Source organism: Pan paniscus, chromosome 5 (genome assembly GCF_029289425.2).
Source record: "Pan paniscus chromosome 5, NHGRI_mPanPan1-v2.0_pri, whole genome shotgun sequence".
Classification (NCBI taxonomy): domain Eukaryota; kingdom Metazoa; phylum Chordata; class Mammalia; order Primates; family Hominidae; genus Pan; species Pan paniscus.
The window spans coordinates 119529464-119554446 of record NC_073254.2 but is presented as its reverse complement, the minus strand read 5'-3'; the positions used below and the strand labels follow the sequence as shown (position 1 = coordinate 119554446).

At 38.1% G+C, this 24983-nt stretch overlaps 1 protein-coding gene across 4 annotated transcripts in view; it reads left to right on the top strand.

Moving 5' to 3' along the window:
* USP45 (ubiquitin specific peptidase 45) overlaps nt 1-24983 on the top strand; it is an 83545-nt gene that overhangs the window by 8197 nt on the left and 50365 nt on the right. For all 4 annotated transcript variants that reach the window (XM_008978088.5, XM_008978087.4, XM_003824359.6 and 1 more), the window contains exons 4-8: nt 442-545; nt 4107-4207; nt 19220-19359; nt 19745-19840; nt 24822-24952. In XM_008978088.5, the coding sequence (XP_008976336.1) occupies nt 442-545; nt 4107-4207; nt 19220-19359; nt 19745-19840; nt 24822-24952 (572 nt within the window). The remainder of the gene's footprint in view (nt 1-441; nt 546-4106; nt 4208-19219; nt 19360-19744; nt 19841-24821; nt 24953-24983) is intronic.

Genomic DNA, 24983 nt, shown 5'->3' with positions numbered 1-24983 from the left:
CTCATGTTGCATTAACCAGAATTGCATCTCATTTCTTTACTTACCTAGTGAGGGAAATCGCTATGATTGGTCTGTGTCTCAGTAGTTCTCAGTGGGCTGAGGTGAAGTTGTGTACGGGATTGGGAAATGTGTGTTTGCAGAAGGGCACCACTGGCCTGCCAGGATGCTGGGTGTTCCACAGTGTGCACATTTTTAAATGATAGGGAAATTAACTTTGCCCATGATTGTTTCAGGTAAATACTGTATATTGAGCATGTTAGCCTGTTGGCAAGAAATTAAATTTAATGAGAATCCATATTACTTTTTTGAAACTTTCTCCTCTGGCCTGAAATTAAAAACAAAACAAAACTTTTCAGTATAAGTGTGAGTATAATTTAAGTTTTGATTAATTTGAAACAAACATTTGTAAGTCATACAAAATAAAATTCTGTTCATCTTCAGGGATGTGGTAAAAACTCAGAAAGCCAACATTCATTGAAGCACTTTAAGAGTTCCAGAACAGAGCCCCATTGTATTATAATTAATCTGAGCACATGGATTATATGGTAAGTTAAATTTTGTTAGTTCTTGTGTCCACTAACCACAGCCCCCCAATTTTTTTTTTCTTTAAGCTTTTAAGGTAAAATATTTAAAGATGTTCTATCAGCTTATGGTTTTTTAACCTGAACACAATCTATGGGATACTTCAAGAAAATTAATATTACCTGTGAATATAAAATTTAAATTGGAAAAATTTTAACTATCTCTCTACTTTTTGTTGTTGTTGTTGTTGTTGAGACAGAGTCTCACTCTGTCGCCAAGGCTGGAGTGCAGTGGCGTGATCTCAGCTCCCTGCAATCTCTGCCTCCTGGGTTGAAGCAATTCTCCTGCCTCAGCCTCCTGAGTAGCTGGGACCACAGGTGCATGCCGCCATGCCTGCCTAATTTTATGTATTTTAGTAGAGACAGGGTTTCACCATGTTGCCCAGGCTGGTCTTTGAACTCCTGAGCTCAGGCAATATGCCCTCCTTGGCCTCCCCAAGTGCTAGGATTACAGGCGTGAGCCACTGCGCCCGGCCTTTCTACTTTTCTCTATCATTTTCCTTGTATAATATAAAGAAAAATTCTTTTTAGTTGATTTTTTTGGTAGTGAACTTGCTAATACAGAATTCTAGTGTTGTAGAGAAGGAAGATACTTCAAGCAGTCAGGTCATTTTCTGAAGGGAGAGGGAAGAGCTGGGCATAAGTAGCTTGTAAAAACTTTTCAGGTCATTCTGCTGTTTAATCCTGGTTGAGAATCTAGTCCAGTTTCCTATGTTACCTGTAAGGAAACTATGTAATATTTACCTTTTTGTGGTTATGAAGTAAAAATCCAGGTACTAAAACAAGTTTTTTGTGGGGCGTGATGGCTCACACCTGTAATTCCAGCACTTAGGGAGGCTGAGGTGGGCGGATCACTTGAGGTCAGCAGTTTGAGACCAGCCTGGCCAATATGGTGAAACCCCGTCTCTACGAAAGATACAAAAATTAGCTGGGCATGGTGGCGCACGCCTGTAGTCCCAGCTGCTCAGGAGGTTGAGGCAGGAGAATCGCTTGAACCTGGGAGGTGGAGGTTGCCACTGCACTCCAGCCTGGGTGATAGAGTGACACTCCGTTTCAAAAAAACCAAAAACAAGTTTTTTTATTTTCTAGTTTCTTATTAGCATATCACACTGTTTTGGTAGTATAAATGGACACTATGTTGAAATGCTTCCTCTGTGTTTTACAATAATTTTCCAACTTGAATCTATGGACTCCTAAGGGTTCCTTGAATGAATTTTCAGGAGTCTCAGATTTTCTTTAACATAAAAATATTTTGTCTAAAATTAATATAAGGGTATTTTGGCTCACAGAAGAGGTCATCTTTAATACAGCCAGAAGGGTTGGGCACCAGCTGCATTTGTGTTTTTCTTTGTTGTTGTGAGTCCCAAGTAGTAGTACTGGGGAGAATGACGAAAGAACAGAGGGAACTTAATATATAAATGATGCATTGGAACCAAGGGAGACAGCAATGGTGCCATAGTGTGGCAGTTCAATAAGGATTTCACTTTAGTGGTCTCAAACTCTAGGTGCATCAGAATCTCAGGGAGATCTTGTTATGACAGATTGCAGAGAAATTCTAATTTAGTAGTTCTGGGGTGGAGGAGCCAGAGAATTTGCATTTAACAAGCTCCCAAGTGTTGCCAGTGCTGCTGGTCTGGAGACCACAGTTTAAGAATTACTGAATTAGAAAAAGGTGGGTAAGAAGATTGTGAACATGTAATGTAGCATTGGTGTAATGCATTATGTTTTTGTTGTTTTTTTTTTTTGAGATGGAATCTCACTCTGTCACCCAGGCTGGAGTGCAGTGGCGTGATCTCGGCTCACTGCAACCTCTGCCTCCTGGGCTGGGAGTAGCTGGAATTACAGGTGCCCGCCACCACGCCCTGCTAATTTTTGTATTTTTAGTAGAGATGGTATTTCACCATATTGGCCAGGCCAGTCTCGAACTCCCAACCTCAAGTGATCCTCCCGCCATGGCCTCCCAAACTGCTGGGATTACAGTTGTGAGCCACTACACCCGGCCATAATGCATTATGTTTATAAAACACTTTGAACACTTTCCAACACATGTTCTTAAATGATCACTGGATCTCATGAGGATAAAGGAAACAGGTAATTATAATATACAGAAGAAACAAATTAATACGATGTATTAATGAGTAAACTTAATTGAGGGTAGTTTTCTGAATTGGAATGTGCTTTTGAAAATGTCTTTCCTAACCCTCTACCTCCAAATAAGCGCCAAGCAAAATAGAACAGCTATTTCTTTGAGTCTTACCTATCTCTATATGTAATCAAGCTAGAAGCCTGGCAGTTATTTCCTTCCCCCTTTTTATCTTATTTTATTTTTTAGCCTGTTAACAAAAGTAGACAGAGTGGTATAATGAATTTACCTATACCCATCAACCAGCTTCAGTTGTTGTTGTTGTTGTTTTTCCAGCTTTAAACATTATCAACTCACAGCAAGTCTTGTTTCGTCTAGGCCAGGATTTCTCGATCTCAATACTATTGGCATTTGGACTGTTAATGTTCTGTGATTAATTCCTTGCTGTGCTGTTCTGTACGTTATCGGATGTTTACCAGCATCCCTGGCCTCTACCCACTTAAATACAAGTAGTGGTCCTCTCACCTCTCACCAGTTGTCAGAACCAAAACTGTCAAATGTCCCCTAGGTGGCAAAATCACTCCTCATTGAGAATATCAGTGATTCTCAACAACAACATTGAGAATCGCTGACATTGTCTCACTCACTTCTCCCTACCCATGGCAGTTATTTTGACACTTCCCTTTCCCTCCTCTTTGATATCTAATTTGTTACTGTTTCTACCTGCAAATATATATATATAAAGAATGCCCATTTCTCTCCAGATCCTCTGCTACTATACTAATCTGTTTCTCTTCCTAATGCCCTCCAATCCCTCCAATCTAGTTTATCACATTAGTGAGAGTGATGTTTTTAAAGTGTAAGTTGGGGCTGGGTGTGGTAGCTCACACCTGTAATCCCAATACTTTGGGAGGCCGAGGCGGGTGGATCACTTGAGGTCAGGCATTCGAGACCAGTCTGACCAACATGGTGAAACCCCATCTCTAATAAAAATACAAAAATTAGCTGGGCGTAGTGGTGCATGCCTGTAATCCCAGCTACTGGGTGGCTGAGGCAGGAGAGTCACTTGAACCCTGGAGGCAGAGGCTGCAGTGAGCTGAGATTGCGCAGCTGCACTCCAGCCTGGGAAACAGAGCGAGACTCTGTCTCAAAAATAAAAAATAAATAAAGTGTAAGTTGGACCATATCATGGCCCTGCTTAAAAACCCTCTCGTGGCATTTCATTATACCTAAGATAAACTGCCAAAACTTTCATTTCAACTGTAAGTCTCTGTATGAATTGTCCTCTGCTTATTTCTCTAGACTTACCTGGTGGCTTCCCCTTTGTATTCCCTCCCATGTAATTTAAAGACAAAAGTAACTAAATACCAACTTTGTTATGTGATGTGCAAAATTATTGAGAATATTTTCATAATACTTTCTTAAATTTTATATTTTTTCAGGTGTTATGAATGTGATGAAAAATTATCAACGCATTGTAATAAGAAGGTTTTGGCTCAGATAGTTGATTTTCTCCAGAAACATGCTTCTAAAACACAAACAAGTAAGTTAAGCGATTACTAAAGGAATCTGTGTTAAAATACAGTATTTCATGTAAAGAGTTCATAAATTCATAAAGAATACTTTAGATTTTACTGTGACAGCCCAGCCAATAATTTGAATAAAGATATTATGAGTATCGGCTGGGTGCAGTGGCTCATGCCTGTAATCCCGGCATTTTGGGAGGCCAAGGTGGGTGGATCATGAGGTCAAGGGTTTGAGACCAGCCTGGCCAACATGGTGAAACCCCGTCTCTACTAAGAATACAAAAATTAGCCGGGTACGGTAGCACATGCCTGTAATCCCAGCTACTCGGGAGGCTGAGACAGGAGAATCGCTTGAACCTGGGAGGGGAGGCGGAGGTTGCAGTGAGCCAAGAACATGCCACTGCACTCCAGTCTGGGCGACAGAGCAAGACCCCGTCTCAAGAAAAAAAAAAAAATTATGAGTATCATGCATTCTTAGGTGGCCACCTTGTTATACGTTTATATAACCAATTTGAGAAACTGAAGTATGTCGTGTCTAGATCATGGGCTTTGAAGTCAGTCCTGATAAGTTTGAATTTAGGCTTCCCCACTTACTGGCCATGGTCACTTTTATTGCTTAGTTTCCTTATTTATAAAATTGGGATGATAATTCTGTCTTATGGAGTTACTATGAGGCCTAGAGATAATATTTTCTAAAGATTTAGCAATAGTGCATGTAAAAATACTTGCATAGTACCTGTATTAGTCTTTTCTTGTATTTCTATAAAGAAATACCCGAGATTGGGTAATTTATAAAGAAAAGAGATTTAATTGGCTCACAGTTCCGCATGTTATACAGGAAGCCTCCTGCTGTCATCTGCTCAGCTTCTGGGGAGGCCTCAGGAAACTTTCAATCATGGTGGAAGGTGAAGGGGAAGCAGGCACGTCTTACATGGTGGAACAGGAGGAAAAGATAGACGAGGAGGTAGTACACACTTTTGAACAACTAGATCTTGTGAGAACACACCGACTATCATGAGAACAGCACCAAAGTGATGGAGCTAAACCATTCGTGAGAAGCTCACTCCCATGATCCAGTCACTTCCCATCAGGCCCCTCCTCCAACATTGGCGATTACAACTCGACATGAGATTTGGGTGTGGACACAGATCCAAACCATATCAGTACTTGACACATATGTATGAAATGGTGTCTGTTATTTATTACATAATTGCCGTGTAGTTCTGACACTAACTACTGGGAGTTAGGCCAGACTTCACAGGCTAAGGGCACAGTTGCCCACAGGACTGCCCTCACTTCAGAAACTAGCTGCAGGCTTGAGGGTTCCTAGACCACTGAATTTCTGACCAACTGTCCACAAATTTGGGGGTTCCTACCATTTCTTCAGGTTCAGTGATAATTTGCTAGAATGAGTCAGAGAACTCAGGAAAGTGCTGTACTAACAATTATAGTTTTAATATAGCAAAAAAGGATACAAAACAGCCAAAGGAAGAGATGCATAGGGCAAAGTCTGGGGAGGGTCCCAAATGTGAAGCTTCTGTGTCCACTCCAGAGGGAATGAGGATGCATTCTCCTCACTCTCCCCAGCCCATGCATTCGTGTGCACTAATATACACAAGAGTATTGGTAACCAAGGAAGCTCACTGGAGTTTTGGTGTGGAGAGTTTTATTGGGATTTCATTGTGTAGGCATGATTGATTGAATCATTGGCCATATTGATTTAACTCAGTCTCTAGGCCCCCAACATTCTAATCACATGGTTGGTCTTTCTGGCAGGGCCAGGCCCCATCCTGATTCATCTCTTCAGCATAAACTGTCTAGGGGCCCACAGTGAGTCAGTTTGTTGATATAAACTATCAAATGTGGCCTGAGGGACCCATCATGAATAACAGACACTCTTGTCGCTCTGGAAATTCCAAGGATTTAGAGGGTACTTTCCAGGAACCTGGGGAGAAAAGCCAGCCAGATCCTTTATTATATAACAGTAATGTATTATGTATTTTGTTATTGTATACTTTGTTACCTAACAAATAAATAATACATAACGTATGTTAAGACTGTATAGGATAATAGTTTCTTCCTCCAAAAATAGTAAGTGCTTCCCACATGCCAGGTATTAAATTTTATTTGGTCTGTAGTATTAGAGTAAAACAAAAATAGTTTTATCTTGCCCTCTAGGCGTTAGATTATAGTGGGAGTAACAAGCAAAAAATGCAAATATATAATGACTTCTGGTAAGTGCTACAAAAGAAAGGAACAGATTGCAGTGCTGGGTAATAATATAGTAGTCACAGTGATCAAGAAAGGCTAATATTGCAGAAACATGGTTTGTTAGGAGAGAGTGCAAAGAGATGAAGTTACGAGGTAGATGAGCTGGTCATGACAGATACTGTAATGAACTCCATGGTAAGGAATTTTTATTTTTTTGGAAGTGTAATAGAAATTACTAAAGTATTTTAAGCAGGGGGGTATCACGGTAATTTCATATATATTTTTTTTAAATAAAGATAAGTGATTGCTATGTGGCACACAGATTGTAGGGAGTTAAGCATGGGGGTGGGGAGATCATGAAGAGGGTTAAGGAGGTGATTGTTGGGGGGCCAGGTGAGAGGCTGATAGATACTCATGGGGAGTGAGTGGATTACATGTAGTGAGGGAAGGAGAGTGGGAGGAATTAAGTATTAATACAAACCTCAGGATTTTTACTGAACAGCTAGGTGAATGGACGTGATAATTTTGAGTTGCCTTTGAAGCAGAATTGAATTGCTTAGTAGGTGGCATCAGAAACTGAAAAGCTATATAAAAATATAGTTGCCAACTGTGTTTTCTATAGCCCAGTGTACAGCTGTTTTTGTTAGCCATCGCCCTAATGAGACAGTAATGGTGAAGGAACTGGAGGAGGAACCAGAGAAGGCAAACTCAGGCTCCTGGACAGCAGTAGAAGTGATTAATTTGATCACTTATCATTTACTTATTCAACAAACATTTATTGAATTCTATTCTGCAGCAGGCATACTAGTCGTAGCTCCAATTCTGCTCAAATAAAGAACCAGGAAAATATGGTGGTGAAAGACATGTAACACTACTGGAACTGAAGTTGGTCATAATTCTGTCTGCTGAAAAATGAGCATTAAGTTTCGTTGGCCATAATAAGAAGATAGGCAGGGATATGATGGCATGGGTGATGAAAGTACAAGTTTAGAAATTATTTTCTCTGGATTTTTTTTTTTACCTTAGAGGTTCCCTAAGGTTAAGTACAAAGCCAGTCTGATTTTCATTCAATTTTACTGATTTCTTGAATAAGTATTACAAGAAAGATGCTAGGAAGGGAGCAGAGAATTACGGTATGATGGAAAGTACATGGCTTTGAGGTTGGGCACGGTGGCTCAGGCCTTAAACCCAGCACTTTGGGAGCCCAAGTCAGGCAGATCACTTGAGGCCAGGAATTGAGACCAGCCTGGCCAACATGGTGAAACCCCAACTCTACTAAAAATACAAAAATTAGCTGAGCATAGTGGCACATTCCTGTAACGCCAGCTACTCAGGAGGCTGAGGCATGAGAATTGTTTGAACCCAGGAGGCTGAGGCATGAGAATTGTTTGAACCTGGGAGGCGGAGGCTGCAGTAAGCCGAGATCACACCACTGCATGCCAGCCTGGGCGACAGAGTGAGACTGTCTCAAAAAAAAGAAAAAAAGACAGTAGATGGCTTTGAGTCAGGGGGTCTGGTGTTCAAATTTGACTCTGCCACTAGGTGTGTGACCCCAGGCAGTAATCTGTTTATGTAAGCCTCATTTTTCCTTAGTACTTTATATTTCCAAGGTGCTTCAGGGAATAGAGATTGATAAGACAGTCACTAAATCTTTAAGAGGCTAAAGATCTGAAAGAAGGTGTAAGATTAAACAGTAATGATATGCAAGTAGAGTAAGATTTCTGTTTTAGGTAACAACCAAAGTCCTTCAAATATCCAAAGAGGGATATAATGTTCAGTTGTAGGAACTAAAAAGGAATCATGGATGAGCCGGCTTTCAAGCTGACCCTTAAAGGATGAACTTTGGGCAGGTGAAGATGAGAGAAGAAATCATTTCAGGTGGTGGGAAGCACTAATACGAGCCTTAATTGTGTTTATGGAACCGTGAATAGCACCTGGAGTGGTGGGGCACGGGCTTTTGAGGTAGTTTGAGAGGGAGTGCAGCTTTCAAAGTTTGAGAGATACATAGTTGTTAGTTTAAGGCTTTCGGCAGTTCTAGGGCAAGATGTCATTATCCCTGTGGGTCAAGCTACAGGATCTCTCAGGCAAGTTTGATTTAAAATAATATTCCTTGGCATTCTAGAATAAGTTTTTGGATATAATAGTTTGCCATATTGTGCCTTATATGTGGCTTCCGTATATTTTTATAAAATATTTGGAAAATCAAATATGAAAGTTTTTATTGAGGTTTGTAAGAATGCTGGATATGATTTTGCACTAAATGGTAATCATGAAACATTGTGAAAACACCTATTTATGATAAAAGGAATATGAAACTGTATTATTGTGTTTGGGTGAGAGGATAAGTATGATTTTAAAAGGTTATTTTTATATTTTTGTACTAAGTAAAAATAGTTACTGAGAAGAAAGCCTGTGCCTGTATGTTAAACACATTTTGAAGTTATGCATGACCAGAAATTTTCTTTCTCTTGAAAGCATATTATTAATTCTTTTGTTTTTTTATTCCTTTACTTTTAGGCATCACTATCCTAAAATCATATAGTATATGGGTGGCTCACTCCTGTAATCAGAGCACTTTGGGAGGCTGAGGCAGGCAGATCACTTGAGTCCAGGAGTTTGAGACCATCCTGGGCAACATAGCGAGACTTGGCTCTAAAAATAAAAATGAAATAAATACTATGCCATGTTAACACAAATAACATTTGTAGAAAAGATAACTTTCAAAACAAAAATATAATGAGTGGCACTGTCTTGCATTTTTATAAGACTCTTAAGTGTCTGGCTTAGTAGAAAACAGCTGGATTCTCATATCTGCTTCTGCATTTAATCCTTTGTGATATCACATGCCATATGGCCTCTGGAGAACGGCATTGTATAATTGAGAGTGAATGAAGGTAAAAAAAGCAAATAAAATCTTAGGCTTATTATGAAAATACTTTTGACCTTAAGTACCCTTGAAAGAAGGAAGTTGTCTTCTGACCCACTTGGAGAAGTGCTGAACTGTAGCACATTTGTCTTTATATTTTCTGTCTTCAGCCTTACTTATCCATTAAGGCTCAGCTCAAATCCTACTTCTAGGATGCTTTCCCAATCCTTATCTCTTTTTTGGCACTCAGTGTCTGTGCAGCACACTTTAGAATCTAATAACACACTTTTTTGATGTTTCATATTTATGTTTGTACATGTCTTATTTTCTCTCAAGACTGTAGGTTCCTTAAGACTGGACTCTGGATTATATTCTTTTTGATTTTTATGTGGGTAGACAGTAAATACTTGCTGAATAAACCAAATAGAATGTGACCAGTTTTTGTTGAGGAAGTAGATAGATAAGCTTTGCACTTTCACCCCCCAAAATCCTAAATATTAATATCAAAATTATTTATTCAGTCTTTTAATATCTCTGAGTTTCTGATTTGTACCAGATGCTGCATTAGATGTTGGAGATGCAGTAGTGAATGAGACAGATCTACTTCTAGTTCCTGTCATTACTGATCTTTTGGTCTATTGAGGGATATAGACAAATTGCACTTAGTTATACTTGCCTGTTTAAATAGTGCTGTGATGGAGCAAGTACGAGGGACCGTGAGAACAATTTGGAATAGTATCTAACATTCGACTGGAGGAGTCAGGCCAATTCTATTTAGAAGAATAATCCGACTTAGTTGGAAGCAGAAGAATATCTAGAAATTATCTGGGCAAAAAAGGAACAGATTGTGTGTTCCAGGCAAAGAAAATAGCTCATTGACGAGAGCTCAATAGGTTCAGGGAAGTCTAGATAGCTGAAAAGTTGAGTTTTGTGGTGTAGAAGATGGTGAGGTGAGACTTGAGGTAAGTAAGAACAGATATTTAAGGGCCTTGTACAGATAGAATTTGTTCTGAGGGCAGTGAGGAACCACTGTTAAGTTTTAAGCAGAGAAGTGGCTGATCAGTGATTTTGTGTCTTAGATCTCAGTTGGACTTGTATGGAGACAGATAGGAATGCCTATATATGTATAACTGCCCATTTATTATGTTAATATCAATTTATCATATGACTAAGTAAAGATTTCTAAGGCATAATGGTTAACTGGAAGTTAGTCGATTTTGAGAGTAAACTGGCAAGCTAATTATTATTTCGTTCCAAGCTAGGGGAATTGTGGGGCACCAAGTTGTCTCTTTTTACTCGCTCTTTAAATATTAAACTTCTTTTCAGCTGTAGAAATGGGCAGATTACATTAATACTACATGACTGGTTTAGGTAATTGCATTAAGCAGTTGAGATGAACCCCAGCTCAGGTTCCCAGAAGAATGCTTACAGCTGTGTAGATTTCACATCTGATGTTAGGATTTGCTTATAGAAACAAAACTCCCTCTACCTCCCCCTTCCCCATACATGGAATAAAAAGGTCATTATAATGCAAGACTGAAAATGGGCAAATAAGCATTTTTGTGAGTCCCACCCAGAAATAGGTTATTATTAAAAAGTAGACCAGAAAACTTTGGAGACAGTAAAAAAAAAATCAGTGGTTGAAAGGGGTTGAGGAGAAGAAGGGGTGAATAGGCAAAGCACAGAGAATTTTTTAGGGCAATAAAACTACTCTGTATGATACTATAATGCTGGATCCATGTCATTCTGCATCTGTCCAAATCCATAGAATGTACACTGCCAAGAGTGAACCCTGATGTAAACTAGGAACTTTAGGTGATAATGATGTGTCAGTGCAGGTTCATCAGTTACAATAAATGAACCATTCTGGTGGGGGATGTTGATAATGGAGGCTATGCATGTGTTGGGGTATTGGGGATATGGAAAATCCCCGTTAACGTATGCTCAGTTTTGCTGTGAACCTAAAACCTGCTTGAAAAAAAAATTTTTTTTTTTAAAGTGGGCCATTGTCCTCTGAAAGTCTCATGAGATTTCTCACTTTAATAGTCTTTTAAATGTCATGAGGTGTTCTACAAATATTTAGAGAATATAGGAATTCCTGGTAAAATAATGTAGTTGAATATTGGTTTATTTTTTGTGAAATAGATGACTGACAATCCCATGTTCTTTTCTAAACCAATGCATTTGGCTCATAATTTTAATATTGACGGGATGCCATTTTTAACAAGGTTAAAGAGAAAACAAAATACTATATCCTGCTGAATTTATTAAGCTCATGCTCCTGATTTACAATAGACATGAATTATGTGGGTTTTATGAAGTATGAGTTTGCTGTATCTTTTTTTTTTTAAATAAGAAAGTAAGTGGTGGTATGTTTGGGATCTGAAACTCCATCTGAGTATAATATTATGACCTGTTTCAGTAACAATTTGATTACTATTTAATACTTTAAAAAAAAAGGTGATACATGCTGGGCACATGTATGGCTCATGCCTGTAATCCCAGCACTTTTGGGAGGCTAAGGTGGGAAGATTGCTTGAGACCAGTTCTTCAGGATGAGCATGGACAACATAGCATGACCCTATCTCTGTTTATTTTTGTCTGTTTTTTTTAAGAGGTAATACAGTTCTCTAAAGTGACAGTCATGTTTCTAAGAAATTTGCATTTTCAAAAATAAGCACTAAAAATCGTTGTTTCAGTGTATACAAGGGGCTAGGTTCAAAAAGATAATGACATTTTAAAAACAACCTATTTTTACGTATAGGGTTTTTAATATGGGGTTCCTCATCGGTACTACAAAACACAGTAAAATTATTAGAGTGACTATTTTCTCAGTTTTCCCAAAGATGTCACATAACTAGTATCCTTCCAGATACATAGGGAGATGTTAATTACATGCAGTGGGTACCTAGGATGTTAGGGCGTTAATTTTTTAAGGAATCATTTGAGAAGGACTGCTACAAACTATGACTAAAAAAGCTATAAATCCAAACACAAAACATGTGCAGCAATGGATTACATACAGCTTTTACTTAAGAGTAATGGCTTTGCTATTCATATCACCACTGGCATTTTGTTAGTGTCTTAAACTACTATCACACTTACAAATTGCATCATCTTTATTATAACAGACAGTAGATAATGTTTAAGTGTGTGAATTCTGAAGCTAGACTGCCCGGGTTTGAATCTTCCCTCAACACTAACCAGCAGTATACCTCAGTTTCATCTTTGAAATGCTTCAGTTCTAAAATGGGGACAGTTATCAGAGGTGACAATTTAAGGGAGATACACTCTCAAACTCTCCAACTCTAAATGCAAAATAAGTTCACTTCTCCCTTGCCTATGGGAAGAAAGGGAAGAACCAGTGTTCCCCACTTTTGGTTTAACCAAGGCAATTCACAAATACACCTTTGGGAAAAGAAAGACACCAATTTAGTATTACTTCACAACAAACCCACTATTGGTTGTTTTCAATTTTCTCCTGTGATAAACAAAGCTGTATCTTTGTATACTTGCTCTTTTATTTTGTAGGTGAAATTTTTTTGGAATTTCTTGGCCAAAGTATAAATTTTGATTACTGTTGTAAAACTGCCCTCAAGAAAGCTTGTACAAAGGGTATAGTTGACAATAGTGCCCATAATTCCATATTTAACTTTGTTTACAGTTCAGTTTTGCCATAATGAAGTTTTTAATGTCATTGTTGCCAGGTCATTAGTCTTTTCTGTTTTTAGCCTTTGGGGTCATGCTTTGAAAGTCTTTGCTCTCCAAGATTCTAAAGATATTCACCTAAAATTTGCTGGTACTTTGAGTTTTTTTATGTTTATGATTTAATATCCTTGAACTCAGTTTTTTTGTTTGTTTTTTGAAACAGTCTCACTCTGTCACCTAGTCTGGAGTGCAGTGGCATGATCTCAGCTCACTGCAACCTCTGCCTCCCGGGTTCAAACGATTCTCCTGCCTCAGCCTCCTGAGTAGCTTGGACTACAGGCAAGCACCACCATGCCCAGCTAATTTTTGTATTTTTAGTAGAGACGAGGTTTCACCATGTTGGCCAGGCTGGTCTCGAACTCGTGACTTTAAGTGATCCTGCCACCTCGGCTCCCAAAGTGCTGGGATTACAGGCATGAGCCATCACACCCAGCCTTGAACTCAGTTTTTAAAAAGATAGTTATAGGATCTCTAAGTGTTGAAGTAATTTTTATGCTGGAAAAATTTGAGGTAATATCTTAAGTTTTTTTTTTAAAGTTCTTAGACAAGTTGTTTTGTTGTTTATGTTGTTTTGTTTTTGCTTTGCTGGTATTTCAGCCAGTTTTGTCTTCGAAGACTTGAGGTACATGCAAAACCTATCAGTCCTCAATCAGCTACTTTTTGAGGACTCAGATTATAGGCTTAAAGGTAAACCACAGAGATGTACAAGAGCTTTAAAAACTTTAAAGTGCCGAAAGTGTGCTCTCAATATTCTTTGCATTCCAGGTCTATATTATCTTTTTATGTAAAGGATGACAGTGTTAGTAATATAGAAGTGATAAGTAGAGTAAATTAAATTGCTTTTATTTTTTATTAGTTTTGATTTATTTCCCAAGGTGAGATAAATCCCTTTTAATAAAATAACCTAGCCTGGAAACTTTGTGATTACCTTTTTGACTATGCGGACCACTTTTTTGTAGGTGTGGGTAAAACTTTAGGAGAACAAAAGAAATGATAATAAAAATTTTGTATAGTTTGTCTTTATTGTTGTAGCAACTTTGTCCTCTTACTTATATCATACTTAAAAACATCTTGAAGTTCATTCCTTATTGTATTTGGTTCTGTGTTTATAAAGGAAGAAGAGAATTTTTAATATCATCTAAAATGTTTGCACTGCCAGATTGAAAAATGCTTTGTTATCTCTGAAAACAAAATGATCAAAATAGTTCTTCAGTAGAAGCTATAAGCTGCTTTTTATTAAAACATACAGGCCAGGCGCAGTGGCTCGTGCCTGTAATCCCAGCACTTTGGGAGGTCCAGGCAGGTGGATCACCTGAGGTCAGGAGTTCGAGACCAGCCTGGCCAACATGGTGAAACCCCATCTCTACTAAAAACACCAAAAATTAGCTGGACGTAGTGGTGGATGCCTGTAATCCCAGCTCCTCAAGAGGCTGAGACAGGAGAATCATTTGAACCCAGGAGGTGGAGGTTGCAGTGAGCCAAGATTGTGCCATTGCACTCCAGCCTGGGCGACAAGAGCAAAACTCCGTCTCAAAATACATACATACATACATACATACATACATACATACCTGCATGAATGTCAAGTAATTGAGACTGATTCAGGCATCCCTGTTTTAAACTAGAATTGTAAACTCTCAGTTGACAGCTTCTTAGTAAACACATGCACAACAAGTATATTTAGTGTCTAAACGTTTTCCTGAGATATTACAGTTACCATAAATTTAAGGCTTGGCCGAGTGTGGTGGCTCATGTTTGTAATCCCAGCACTTTGGGAGGCCAAGGAGGGTGGATCACCTGAAGTCAGGAGTTCAAGACCAGCCTGGCCAACATGGTGAAACCCCATCTCTACTAAAAATATAAAATTAGCCAGTTGTGGTGGCGTGTGCCTGTAATCCCAGTTACTCGGGAGGCTGAGACAGAAGAATTGCTTGAACCCAGGAAGCGGAGGTTGCAGTGCCAAGATCGTGCCACTGCACTCCAGCCTGGGCAACAGAATGAGACTCCGTCTCAAAGAAAAAAAAAAAAATTAAGGCCTAAGGTCTCTGCTGTTTACTAGTTTACTATGTATCAATTCTTTATACTCCAGTCATAAATAAGAAATTAGGTGTAAACAGTTATAGTGGTTCCTATAGTGCCTGATACACAAAGGGCATTGATAAATCAATTTAAATTGTTACATTTTGTAAATGTACTACTTAGTAAAATTTAAGACTTGCACTTTTATTTTAAGTAAAACACTTAAATAGCTCTTAGAAATGTTATTCTGGCCAAGTGCGGGGCCTCACTCCTATAATCCCAGTGCTTTGGGAGGCCAAGGCAGGCAGATCACTTGAGGTCAGGAGTTTGAGACCAGCCTGGCCAACTTGATGAAACCCCATCTCTACTAAAAATACAAAAAATTAGGCATGGTGGCGCATGCCTGTAATCCCAACTACTCAGGAGACTGAGGCACGAGAATCACTTGAACCTGGGAGGCGGAGGTTGCAGTGGAGCCGAGATCACACCACTGCACTCCAGCCTGGGAGACAGAGTAAGACTCTATCTCAAAAAAAAAAAAAAATTCTATTTTCTAGTTAAATTATCTTATCTGTTTGACAGTGTAGTTAATTTTTAATATTTTCTCACAGACTTACATGTAAAAGTCAACAAACAGACCCTTGCCACTTGTGTGAAGTGGCTATTTAACCATGAAATAAACTCTTTTTATTGCCACTGCCCTGTGGGTATGTTCTTTCTGGCAGTGCTGTCCATATTTGGTGGCTATGCATGGAGAGCCAGGTGGTGCTGAAAAGCATCGCACAGTGAAGCGTGGATATATCTTGGTTTGACATTTGTCGTCCCTTACTGCTGAAGGGAGGGGGAAAATCTGTTTTTCCATATGTTTATGCTTTATTTTGCCTGCAGTTTTGTCCAGATGGTCTTATGAACATTGTTTACTTTGGGATGCCATCCCAGATGTTTTGAAAACTGTTAGATAAATGTGGCACACAGATACATTTGCATATTATGGTTTTTAAAATGTTATGTGTCTTTGCAAGATTAAAATATAATTTATTTCTAGGAGTATTTTCCCAAGTGAATAATGTGTCTGTGTATATATGTATTTTTTAATGTTTTTTAAAACAGGCCCAATAGGTGTCGTGTATATATATTTCATAAGTATATAAAACATATATAGTTATTATCTATAGGTTATTTCTTCCAGCCATTCAGTTTTCATGTTAATAAGCTAAAAAATATTGTGGCAACATTTATTAAGAATGTTAAGTCTGCTTCATGTTTTGGAAGAAGCCAAAAAAAAAAAGATATTTTTGAGGAGTCATATTTGTTTAGGGTTGCATATACCCAAATCTGTAAGAATCTTGACCTACTGTCTTTTATAATTCTTCTCATTGTACATAAATCACTGAAGAGAATTTAGGTGGTAAAATGACAATGAATTTATAATCAGAAGATTATCATTGTGACCTTGAGCATATCACTTAACCTGTTGGAGACTGAGTTTTGTAAATGTAAAATCAGAGTTAACAGCCTGAAAAAATTGAGTAATGCTTGGATTTAATTTCTCTCTCATCTTAAATCTCTCAAAAATCCCTATGAAACCACCTTTTGGCAACAGCAATAATGAGAGTCTGAACCCATCCTATTCTAGGTTCTATTTACAGTCTCAGATATAAACAAGAAGCAGACTGTTCTGTCTGTAAACCCAGCCAGCATCCATATCAGGGTTCCTCTTGTTTGTGTAGTGCTTCTTAAGTACTGACTGGCTTTTTTCATTTGCTTTTATATTCATTTGAAAACTACCTGGCCTCTTCCCCCTTTTCTTTTTTCCATGCCTGGTGTTTGTACTTCAGTGACCCACTTCATTGATTGTGCTGGCCTTTGCCCCCAAGCTCTAGTGTGGGGTTTATTATTTATTATAATATTTGGAGGACAGGAGAAGAGACCTATCTTGCTAGTTCTTTTCTGCTTTACCTCAGGATTCTGGAGTTGGGAGTTAAAAATAGTTCCTTAATATCTGAACACATTCCAATAACAACCAATAACATTTAAAGAATAAAAAAACCAGGAATAGGGGGAAACCAGTTAATAGCGTTTATAGAAACTATTGTAGCACAGGATAAAAGTTGTTAGAACTTAAAGAAAACTTTTTTCCATGAAATAGGTTTGCTTAATGAAAGAAACATCTTCTGCTGGGCGCGGTGGCTCACACCTGTAATCCCAGCACTTCCTGCTCCTTAGAACAGGGCCACTCCCACTCGGGTTCATCTCCTTTAATGTTGTTTATAGAAGTGGGGCAGGTGTCGTAATTTATTTCCTCTTAAGAACTTGTCAGAGACGTAAGAAGCTAACCTACTAGTTCTGCTGTTTAATCTTGCAGATTTTTATGTGTTTCGAATTTTTATTATGAACAGTCCCCCCAGTGCTGTACCCCTTTGGCAGGAAGAGCAAGAGTAAGAGATGTTCCCCTATTTCCATCAATCAGCCAAATATTTAAAAGTTAATTAGTAATGCAAGGCAGCATGTCAGTATTAGGTGAAAAAAACATGTAATTGTAAAGAACTATAAAATCTAAGGGCTGGCTGGCTACGGTGGCTCACACCTGTAATTCCAGCACTTTGGGAGCCCGAGGTGGGTGGATCACTTGAGGTCAGGAGTTTGAGACCAGCCTGGCCAACATGGTGAAACCTCTTCTCTACTAAAAAAAAAAAAGAAAAAAAATACAAAAATTAGCTGGGTGTGGTAGTGGGTGCCTGTAATCTCAGCTTCTTAGGAGGCTGAGACACGAGAATCACTTGAACCTGGGAGGCGGAGGTTGCAGTGAGCTGAGATTGCACCACTGCACTTCAGCCTGGGCTACAAAGTGAGACACTGTTTTTTAAAAAAGAAAAAATCTGAGGGCTGAAAGGAATTTAAAAGAACATCTAGTTAAAACTAAAGCATTTCAGAACTTGGGAATTTCTTATCAAACTTCAAATTATCATAATTTTGATTCAGAGAGTAATCTGCTAAATACATGTAGTCAACCATGTCAGTAAATGTTAGGAATTGTTCTTTGTTTTCATATTAGTAAACATGAACTGATAATATAATTTTCTTTTTTTCTTTTGAGACAGAGTCTCACTCTGTCACCCAGACTGGAGTGCAGTGGCATGATCTCAGCTCACTGCAACCTCTGCCTCCCAGGTTCGAGTGATTCTCATGCCTCAACCTCCTGAGTAGTTGGGACTACAGGCTTGCACGCACCACCACGCCCAGCTAATTTTTGTATTTTTAGTAGAGACGGGCTTTCACCATCTTGGCCAGGCTGGTCTTGAACTCCTGACCTCTAGTGATCCACCTGCTTCAGCCTCCCAAAGTGCTAGGATTACAAGCCTGAGGCACCGTGGCCAGCCTAATATAATTTTCAAATCTGCATTAATTATACAAATCTGTAAGCACAAAACATGCACTTATGTGTCATATACTTAGGTATTTTACTTTTTGTATTACAGTGTGGTTCTGTTTATTTTTTAAAAACTTTTAATATGAACATTTTCAAATTCACAGAAATGTTGCAAGAATAATACAAAAATTGCCACTATAGGATGGTGATTTTCCTAATTCTGTCATTTCTTCTATTAGCTGGCATTCTCTTATAAGGAAGTCTCTTCCCTACTTTTTCTCATTTAAAAAATCTGTTACCAATTCAGATTCATTCTGTGAATAATAATCTATTATACTACCCTTACTTATTTTTATGATCAAATTATCTGAATTGAACGAGCCTGGTCAAAATCCCTGTGTATTTTGACTTATTCCCAATCACACGTTTTGAGCACTTCCTTACTCTCTGGCATGGTAAAATGTTATGGGTTCATTTTGCATCTTTGCTACCCTGGGTTAAGAATCAGCCTTTTCCCCTAGAAGTCCTTATTTCTTTTCATGGGTAATGGTATTTAGAAGTTAGACCTTTTCTACTTGTTCTCGACTGTTCTTTTACATTTAGTTTTTTAATTCATCTGCAATTTATTCTGTAATATAGTGTGAGGTGCAGATCTGTATACTAAAGTTTAAATTAATTGCTCTAGCAATAAAATATAAAACCAAAGATAGTTGTGTTTATATTCTTCCCCTTCAGGAACACTGATTCAGGGAGATAATCTTATTTAAATTTAATTTTAAATAATGTATATAAATTATGTTAAGTGACATATTTATCTTTACATCTTGTGTCAGTTATTTTTTCTCTAACTTGTAGGTGCATTTTCTAGAATCATGAAACTTTGTGAAGAAAAATGTGAAACAGATGAAATACAGAAGGGAGGAAAATGCAGAAGTTTATCTGTAAGAGGAATTACAAATTTAGGAAATACTTGCTTTTTTAATGCAGTCATGCAGGTAAGAGTCATCAGAAAGCTTTGTAATATGTAAAAGATTCTCTTAATTTATATAGTCATTGGCTCACCTGTAGACTGTCAAATGACTGCTAAATGTTCCTCTAGAAATTTCTCTGTTTTCCTTTTGTTTACGCTATCTTGGGCCATCACCATATGTATACATGTACCTTATTTTCATGCAGGGCTTCTGAAAGGTCTTCTGTGTATTTTACCATGGCTCTATCGGTAATAGTGACCTTTACTAAATGTAAAATGTACTCAACTAAATCTTAATATTTTTTGAAATAGACACTTTTGCTATGCTAGATGAAATTTGAGAGTGTATTCCATAAAATCAGAGGCATATTTTAACTGAATCTGAAGACTTTAATTTTGTTTCCTTTTAGAACTTGGCACAGACTTATACTCTTACTGATCTGATGAATGAGATCAAAGAAAGTAGTACAAAACTCAAGATTTTTCCTTCCTCAGACTCTCAGCTGGTGAGTAATAACTGTTTGAATAATAGCTGCTTTCAGATGAGCCACTGATGTTACCAAAATCTCTTTTCCTAATTCGCAGATCAGTCAACTAAGATAGTAGTCAGGGGGCTTAAAAATAATTTAAAAGCATTCTGTGAAAATAATCAGATTTAAAATTTCTAAAATCATAACTTTAAGGTATGTTATGGTTCCAATATGCCATGGATCAAATAATAAAAAGATATCAAGGCAGCTTTAAAATAAACATACTGGAAGAAACAAAAGAGGTGTGACTTCTATTGAGCAAAATGCCTATAACCCCTATTTTGTAGTTTCTGGTGACGTTTAAATTTAGCATTTTTGTTCTTTAAAGCAAGATGAAATTTTAATAGTGAGCATCTAAAGGTTTTTTTTTTTGAGACGGGGTCTCGCTCTGTCGCCCAGGCTGGAGTGCAGTGGCGCGATCTCTGCTCACTGCAAGCTCCGCCTTCCGGGTTTATGCCATTCTCCTACCTCAGCCTCCTGAGTAGCTGGGACTATAGGCGCCCGGCTAACTTTTTTTTTTTTTTTTTTTTTGTATTTTTAGTAGAGACGGGGTTTCACCATGTTAGCCAGGATAGTCTTGATCTCCTGACCTCGTGATCCACCCGCCTCTGCCTCCCAAAGTGCTGGGATTACAGGCGTGAGCCACCGCGCCCAGCCACATCTAAAGGTTTTTTGAAGCCTAGCCTGATGATAGATTTTTAAGCTAGTGAGAAAGATGAAAAAAAGAGCAGCCCCTGATATTCAGAAGCTGGCCTGGCACCCACAGTTAGGCCATGTTATTCAGATAATCCCACAGAATAACAATCTGATAGTAGGTTTCTCTGAGACTACGATGAAATAAGACAAAGCAAGGCCACTTCATGATTTTGTCTAAAACAAGATCACTTTGCCATTTAGAAAATCTGAAACACCCTCCTTCAGCCAAAATGAGAAATGAATGAATGCTACTTTACTAGTTAGAGATTTATCCTCATTTTAGTCTCCCCCACCAACTGCCGCAATATGTAAGATTTATTGAGATGTCCCATGATAGAATTAGCCTCGCTTTCTGAGGGCATTCACTCTAGAGTAAACCTCTGCTTCCTGAAACCCACCTTCAGATTATTCAACCAGAGCCTAAATCCTGGGTAGGTTCTTTACAGCACTCTCTTACTAGGACACCCTGTGGTTCCCCATGCTGCGTGATCTCCCTCACTGCCACAAGTAATAAACCCACCTAGTTCAACGATAGGTGTGTTTCTGATGGACTTCGGCTGGGAGGTATTGATACTAGTAAGGACAATTTTAGTGAGAAATTGATCAGCTTGTGTGTGTGTGTTTGTGTGTGTGTGTAAGTGTGTAAGTCAGAGTATATGTATAGCTCATGATCTGACTTTTGAAAACAATTAAAGAGTTCTAAAAATGCTTAGCCCTCTAAACATGCTTAGTAATCTTAGATTGTTTTTCCCAGTAGGCATTTTTGAAAGACAGTACTGTTTTATATATATATCTTTGAAAGACAGTATTATTATATATATAACATACTGTTATATATATAATAACCTCCTTTTTATATATATATTTACATGTAAATGTTTACCATATATATATGTATATATAGTCGAAAAGCAGCCTGTAAACATTTGTTCAGCCCCTTAAAAATTTAATGATAGATTCCAATGCCCTATTCTAAATAAAGTGTAGTGAGATCCTTAAAACTACTAAAGGGAAGTTATTGCCTAGTCATTTAAAAAGACCTGTTAAATGTGATTTCCTGTTAAATGCGATTGGATGTTGAGTTTAAATATTTGACATGCAGAGCTGTGTTTCAGGATTACTATATGGCAATTAGATACTGTAGTTAATAACTTTAGGTTTGTATCATTCTAACAGGGTAATTTTGAATCTTATATCTTAGGTTTTTAGGGCATAAAGTTGACCTGAGCTGTGGCACTATTCTTTGAGTTGGTTACTGCCCTTTGAATCACCAGTTTATCTTTGTCTTTTGTCTATATACCGTTTATTTTTTTATTTTTATTTTTTTACCTTATTGTGCTGGCTCAGAGCTCCAGTAACATGTTGAATAGAGATGATGGGAGCAGTCAGCCTTGCCTTAATCCCAAAATTAGGGGAACAAACATTCAGCTTTCTCCCATTATTACATACGAAGGTACGATTTTCAGAGGTGTTCTTTGTAAGCTTGAGGACATTCCTTTCTATTGCTAGTTTTCTGAAAGTTTTATCGGAATGGATGTTGAATTTGTCAAATGCTTTTCCCACATCTATTGAGATGATCATATGGTTTTTCTTCTTTATTCTGTTAATGTGGTGAATTACACTGATTCCTTTTTCAAGTGTTAAACCTATCCTGTATTCCTCTTACAAACCCCAGTTATGATATGCTTATATGCTGCTGGATTCAATTTAATATTTATGTGCATATCAACTGTGTGTGGAAAACTTTTTATTTAATGAAAATATTCTTAAAAATGTATATTATGAGTGTATAACTTGATGAATTTTCACAGCTAACACACTTGTGTAACTAACACCTTGCTCAAGTAACATTACCAGCATCTGGAAGGCCCCTTCAACTCCCCCCCACATTCACTACTTCCCTAACCCACATGAGTAACCACTAACCTGGTTTCTAACAGGATAGATTAGTTTTGCCTGTTTTAATACTGCATATAAATGGAATCTTACTATATACATTATTTTGCATTTGGCTTCTTTCTGTCAACATTATGTGTGAAATTCATCCTTCTTGTGTTTTCAGCAAACTTTTGTTTTCAAAGTTTAAGTGTATTTTTTATTTTTATTTTATTTATTTTTTGAGATGGAGTCTTGCTCTGTTACCCAGTCTGGAATGCAGTGGCACGATCTCGGCTCACTGCAACCTCTGCCTCATAGGTTCAAGCAGTTCTCTTGCCTCAGCTTCCTGAATAGCTGGGACTGTAGGTGCGTGCCACCACACCCAGCTAATTTTTTTTTTTTTGTATTTTTAGTGGAGACAGGGTTTTGCCATGTTAGCCAGGCTGGTCTCAAACTCCTGACCTCAAGTGATCCACCTGCCTCGGCCTCCCAAAATGCTGGGATTACAGGCGTGAGCCACTGCGCCAGGTCTAAATGTACTTTTTAAAACTAAGGTTATTTCCTCATCTCATTTTGAAGGTTTTTTATTCTGTCTAAAAAATATTTTCATTGAGAAAAGGGAAGTGCAACTTGGTACTTGAAGTTTAAAATTACCTTAGATTTTACTTTTGACCCTTGAGGTAACTTTCAGTTAACATGGCAGAAAACACTTTAAAAAAAAATAGACTTTATTTTTTAGAGCAGTTTTAGGTTTACAGCAGAAGAGAAAACATTTTTTTTTTTTTTTTGGAGACAGTCTCATTCTGTCACTCACACTGGGGTGCAGTGGTGCCATCATGGCTCATTGCAGCCTGGGCTTAAGGGATCCTCCCACTTCAGCCTCCTGAGTAGCTCGGACTGCAGGCACGTGCCACTACACTTGGCTAATTTTTAAATTTTTTTTTGCAGAGACGGAGTCTCCCTATGTTGCCCAAGCGGGCCTTCCACTCTGGGCTCAAGTGATCCTTCCACCTTGGCCTCCCAAAGTGTGGAGGTTACAGATGTGAGTCATGGCACCCAGCCCAGAAAAGCACTTTTGACATTCAAAAGCTATGGAAGGCCGAGGACCATGGCTCATTCCTGTAATCCCCTAGCACTTTGGGAGGCCGGAGTGGGAGGATCACTTGAAGCCAGGAGTTTAAGACCAGCCTGGGCAACAAAGTGAGACCCCCCTCTACCCCCGTCTCTACAAAAATTTTAAAAATCAACTGGATATGCTGGCATGCATCTGTAGTCCCAGCTGCTCAGGAGGTGGAGGCAGGAGGATCACTTGGGTCCAAGAGTTTGAAGTTACAGTGAGCTGACCGCACCACTGCACTCCAGCCTGGGTGACAGAGTGAGACTTCGTCTAAAAAAAAAAAAAAACAAAACACAAAAGTCTGTCTTGAGTCCTCTGTAATTTTGACTGGGTGTGGTGGCTCATGCCTGCGATCCCAGCTACTTGGGAGGCTGAGGCGGGAGGATTGCTTGAGCCTTAGGAGTTCAAGACCAGCCTGGGCAACCCTGTCTCTTAAAAACAAAACAAAACAAAACAAAAAAAAACAACTATGGAAAATTATAGCCTGTCCTTTCTGTGATTATAGTGGATTTTTAAGGATAGTTGTTATGAAATACATATGTAACAGTTATTTCATGAATATAGGAATAGGAAAATATATTCAATAGTTATCTTGGAAGATAACATTCTTTAATGTCCCAAGTTTATATTTGGGATCTGCTTTCTATTCCTTGTCCTTTAGGAGAAAGTGTTATTTGTGGGGATAGTACTTTAGAAACCAGATTTCGAGGGGAAAAAAAATTCTAGAATTAAATGGGTTAATCCTTCACCCAATGTTAGCTGCTTTTGTCAAGCTTTATGTCTCTCCCCTTTAAAAGAGGGAGATGTTATGCTGATTTTGTTACATGATTCCACATTATTACTTTACTAGTAAAATATTTGGGGAAAAGAAAGGTGTATAATCATACATTATACACAAATAATCATACATTATTTACTAGCAAATAATGTATGATTATTCGTGGAGTGGTACAAACATTAAGTAGATTAGTGATTTTATTTATTGGAGAGTGCATTAAAGGACAGTGACAAGCAACTAAAGATTGGTGATATCATTTGATCTAATAGTTTTATTAAGCAAAGGGCAGAGGATATGAAAATACCTGTGTTTTTCAAGGCAGGTATTCTGTTTTCCATTTTTATATATTTTATTTATGAAATAATAAAGTTTCTTAATACAATTGAGGCAATTTAGTTGGTGTTATTTAAGCAGAGTGTAACTCAGATTTTTAACATGTTATTTTTAAATTGTACATTTCTGACACAGAGTTGATCATGTTTTTAAAGGACCCATTGGTGGTGGAACTTTCAAGGCCTGGACCACTGACCTCAGCCTTGTTCCTGTTTCTTCACAGCATGAAGGAGACTGAAAAAGGACCACTTTCTCCTAAAGTTCTTTTTAATCAGCTTTGTCAGAAGTGGGTGCATCTACATTTAATATAAATAATT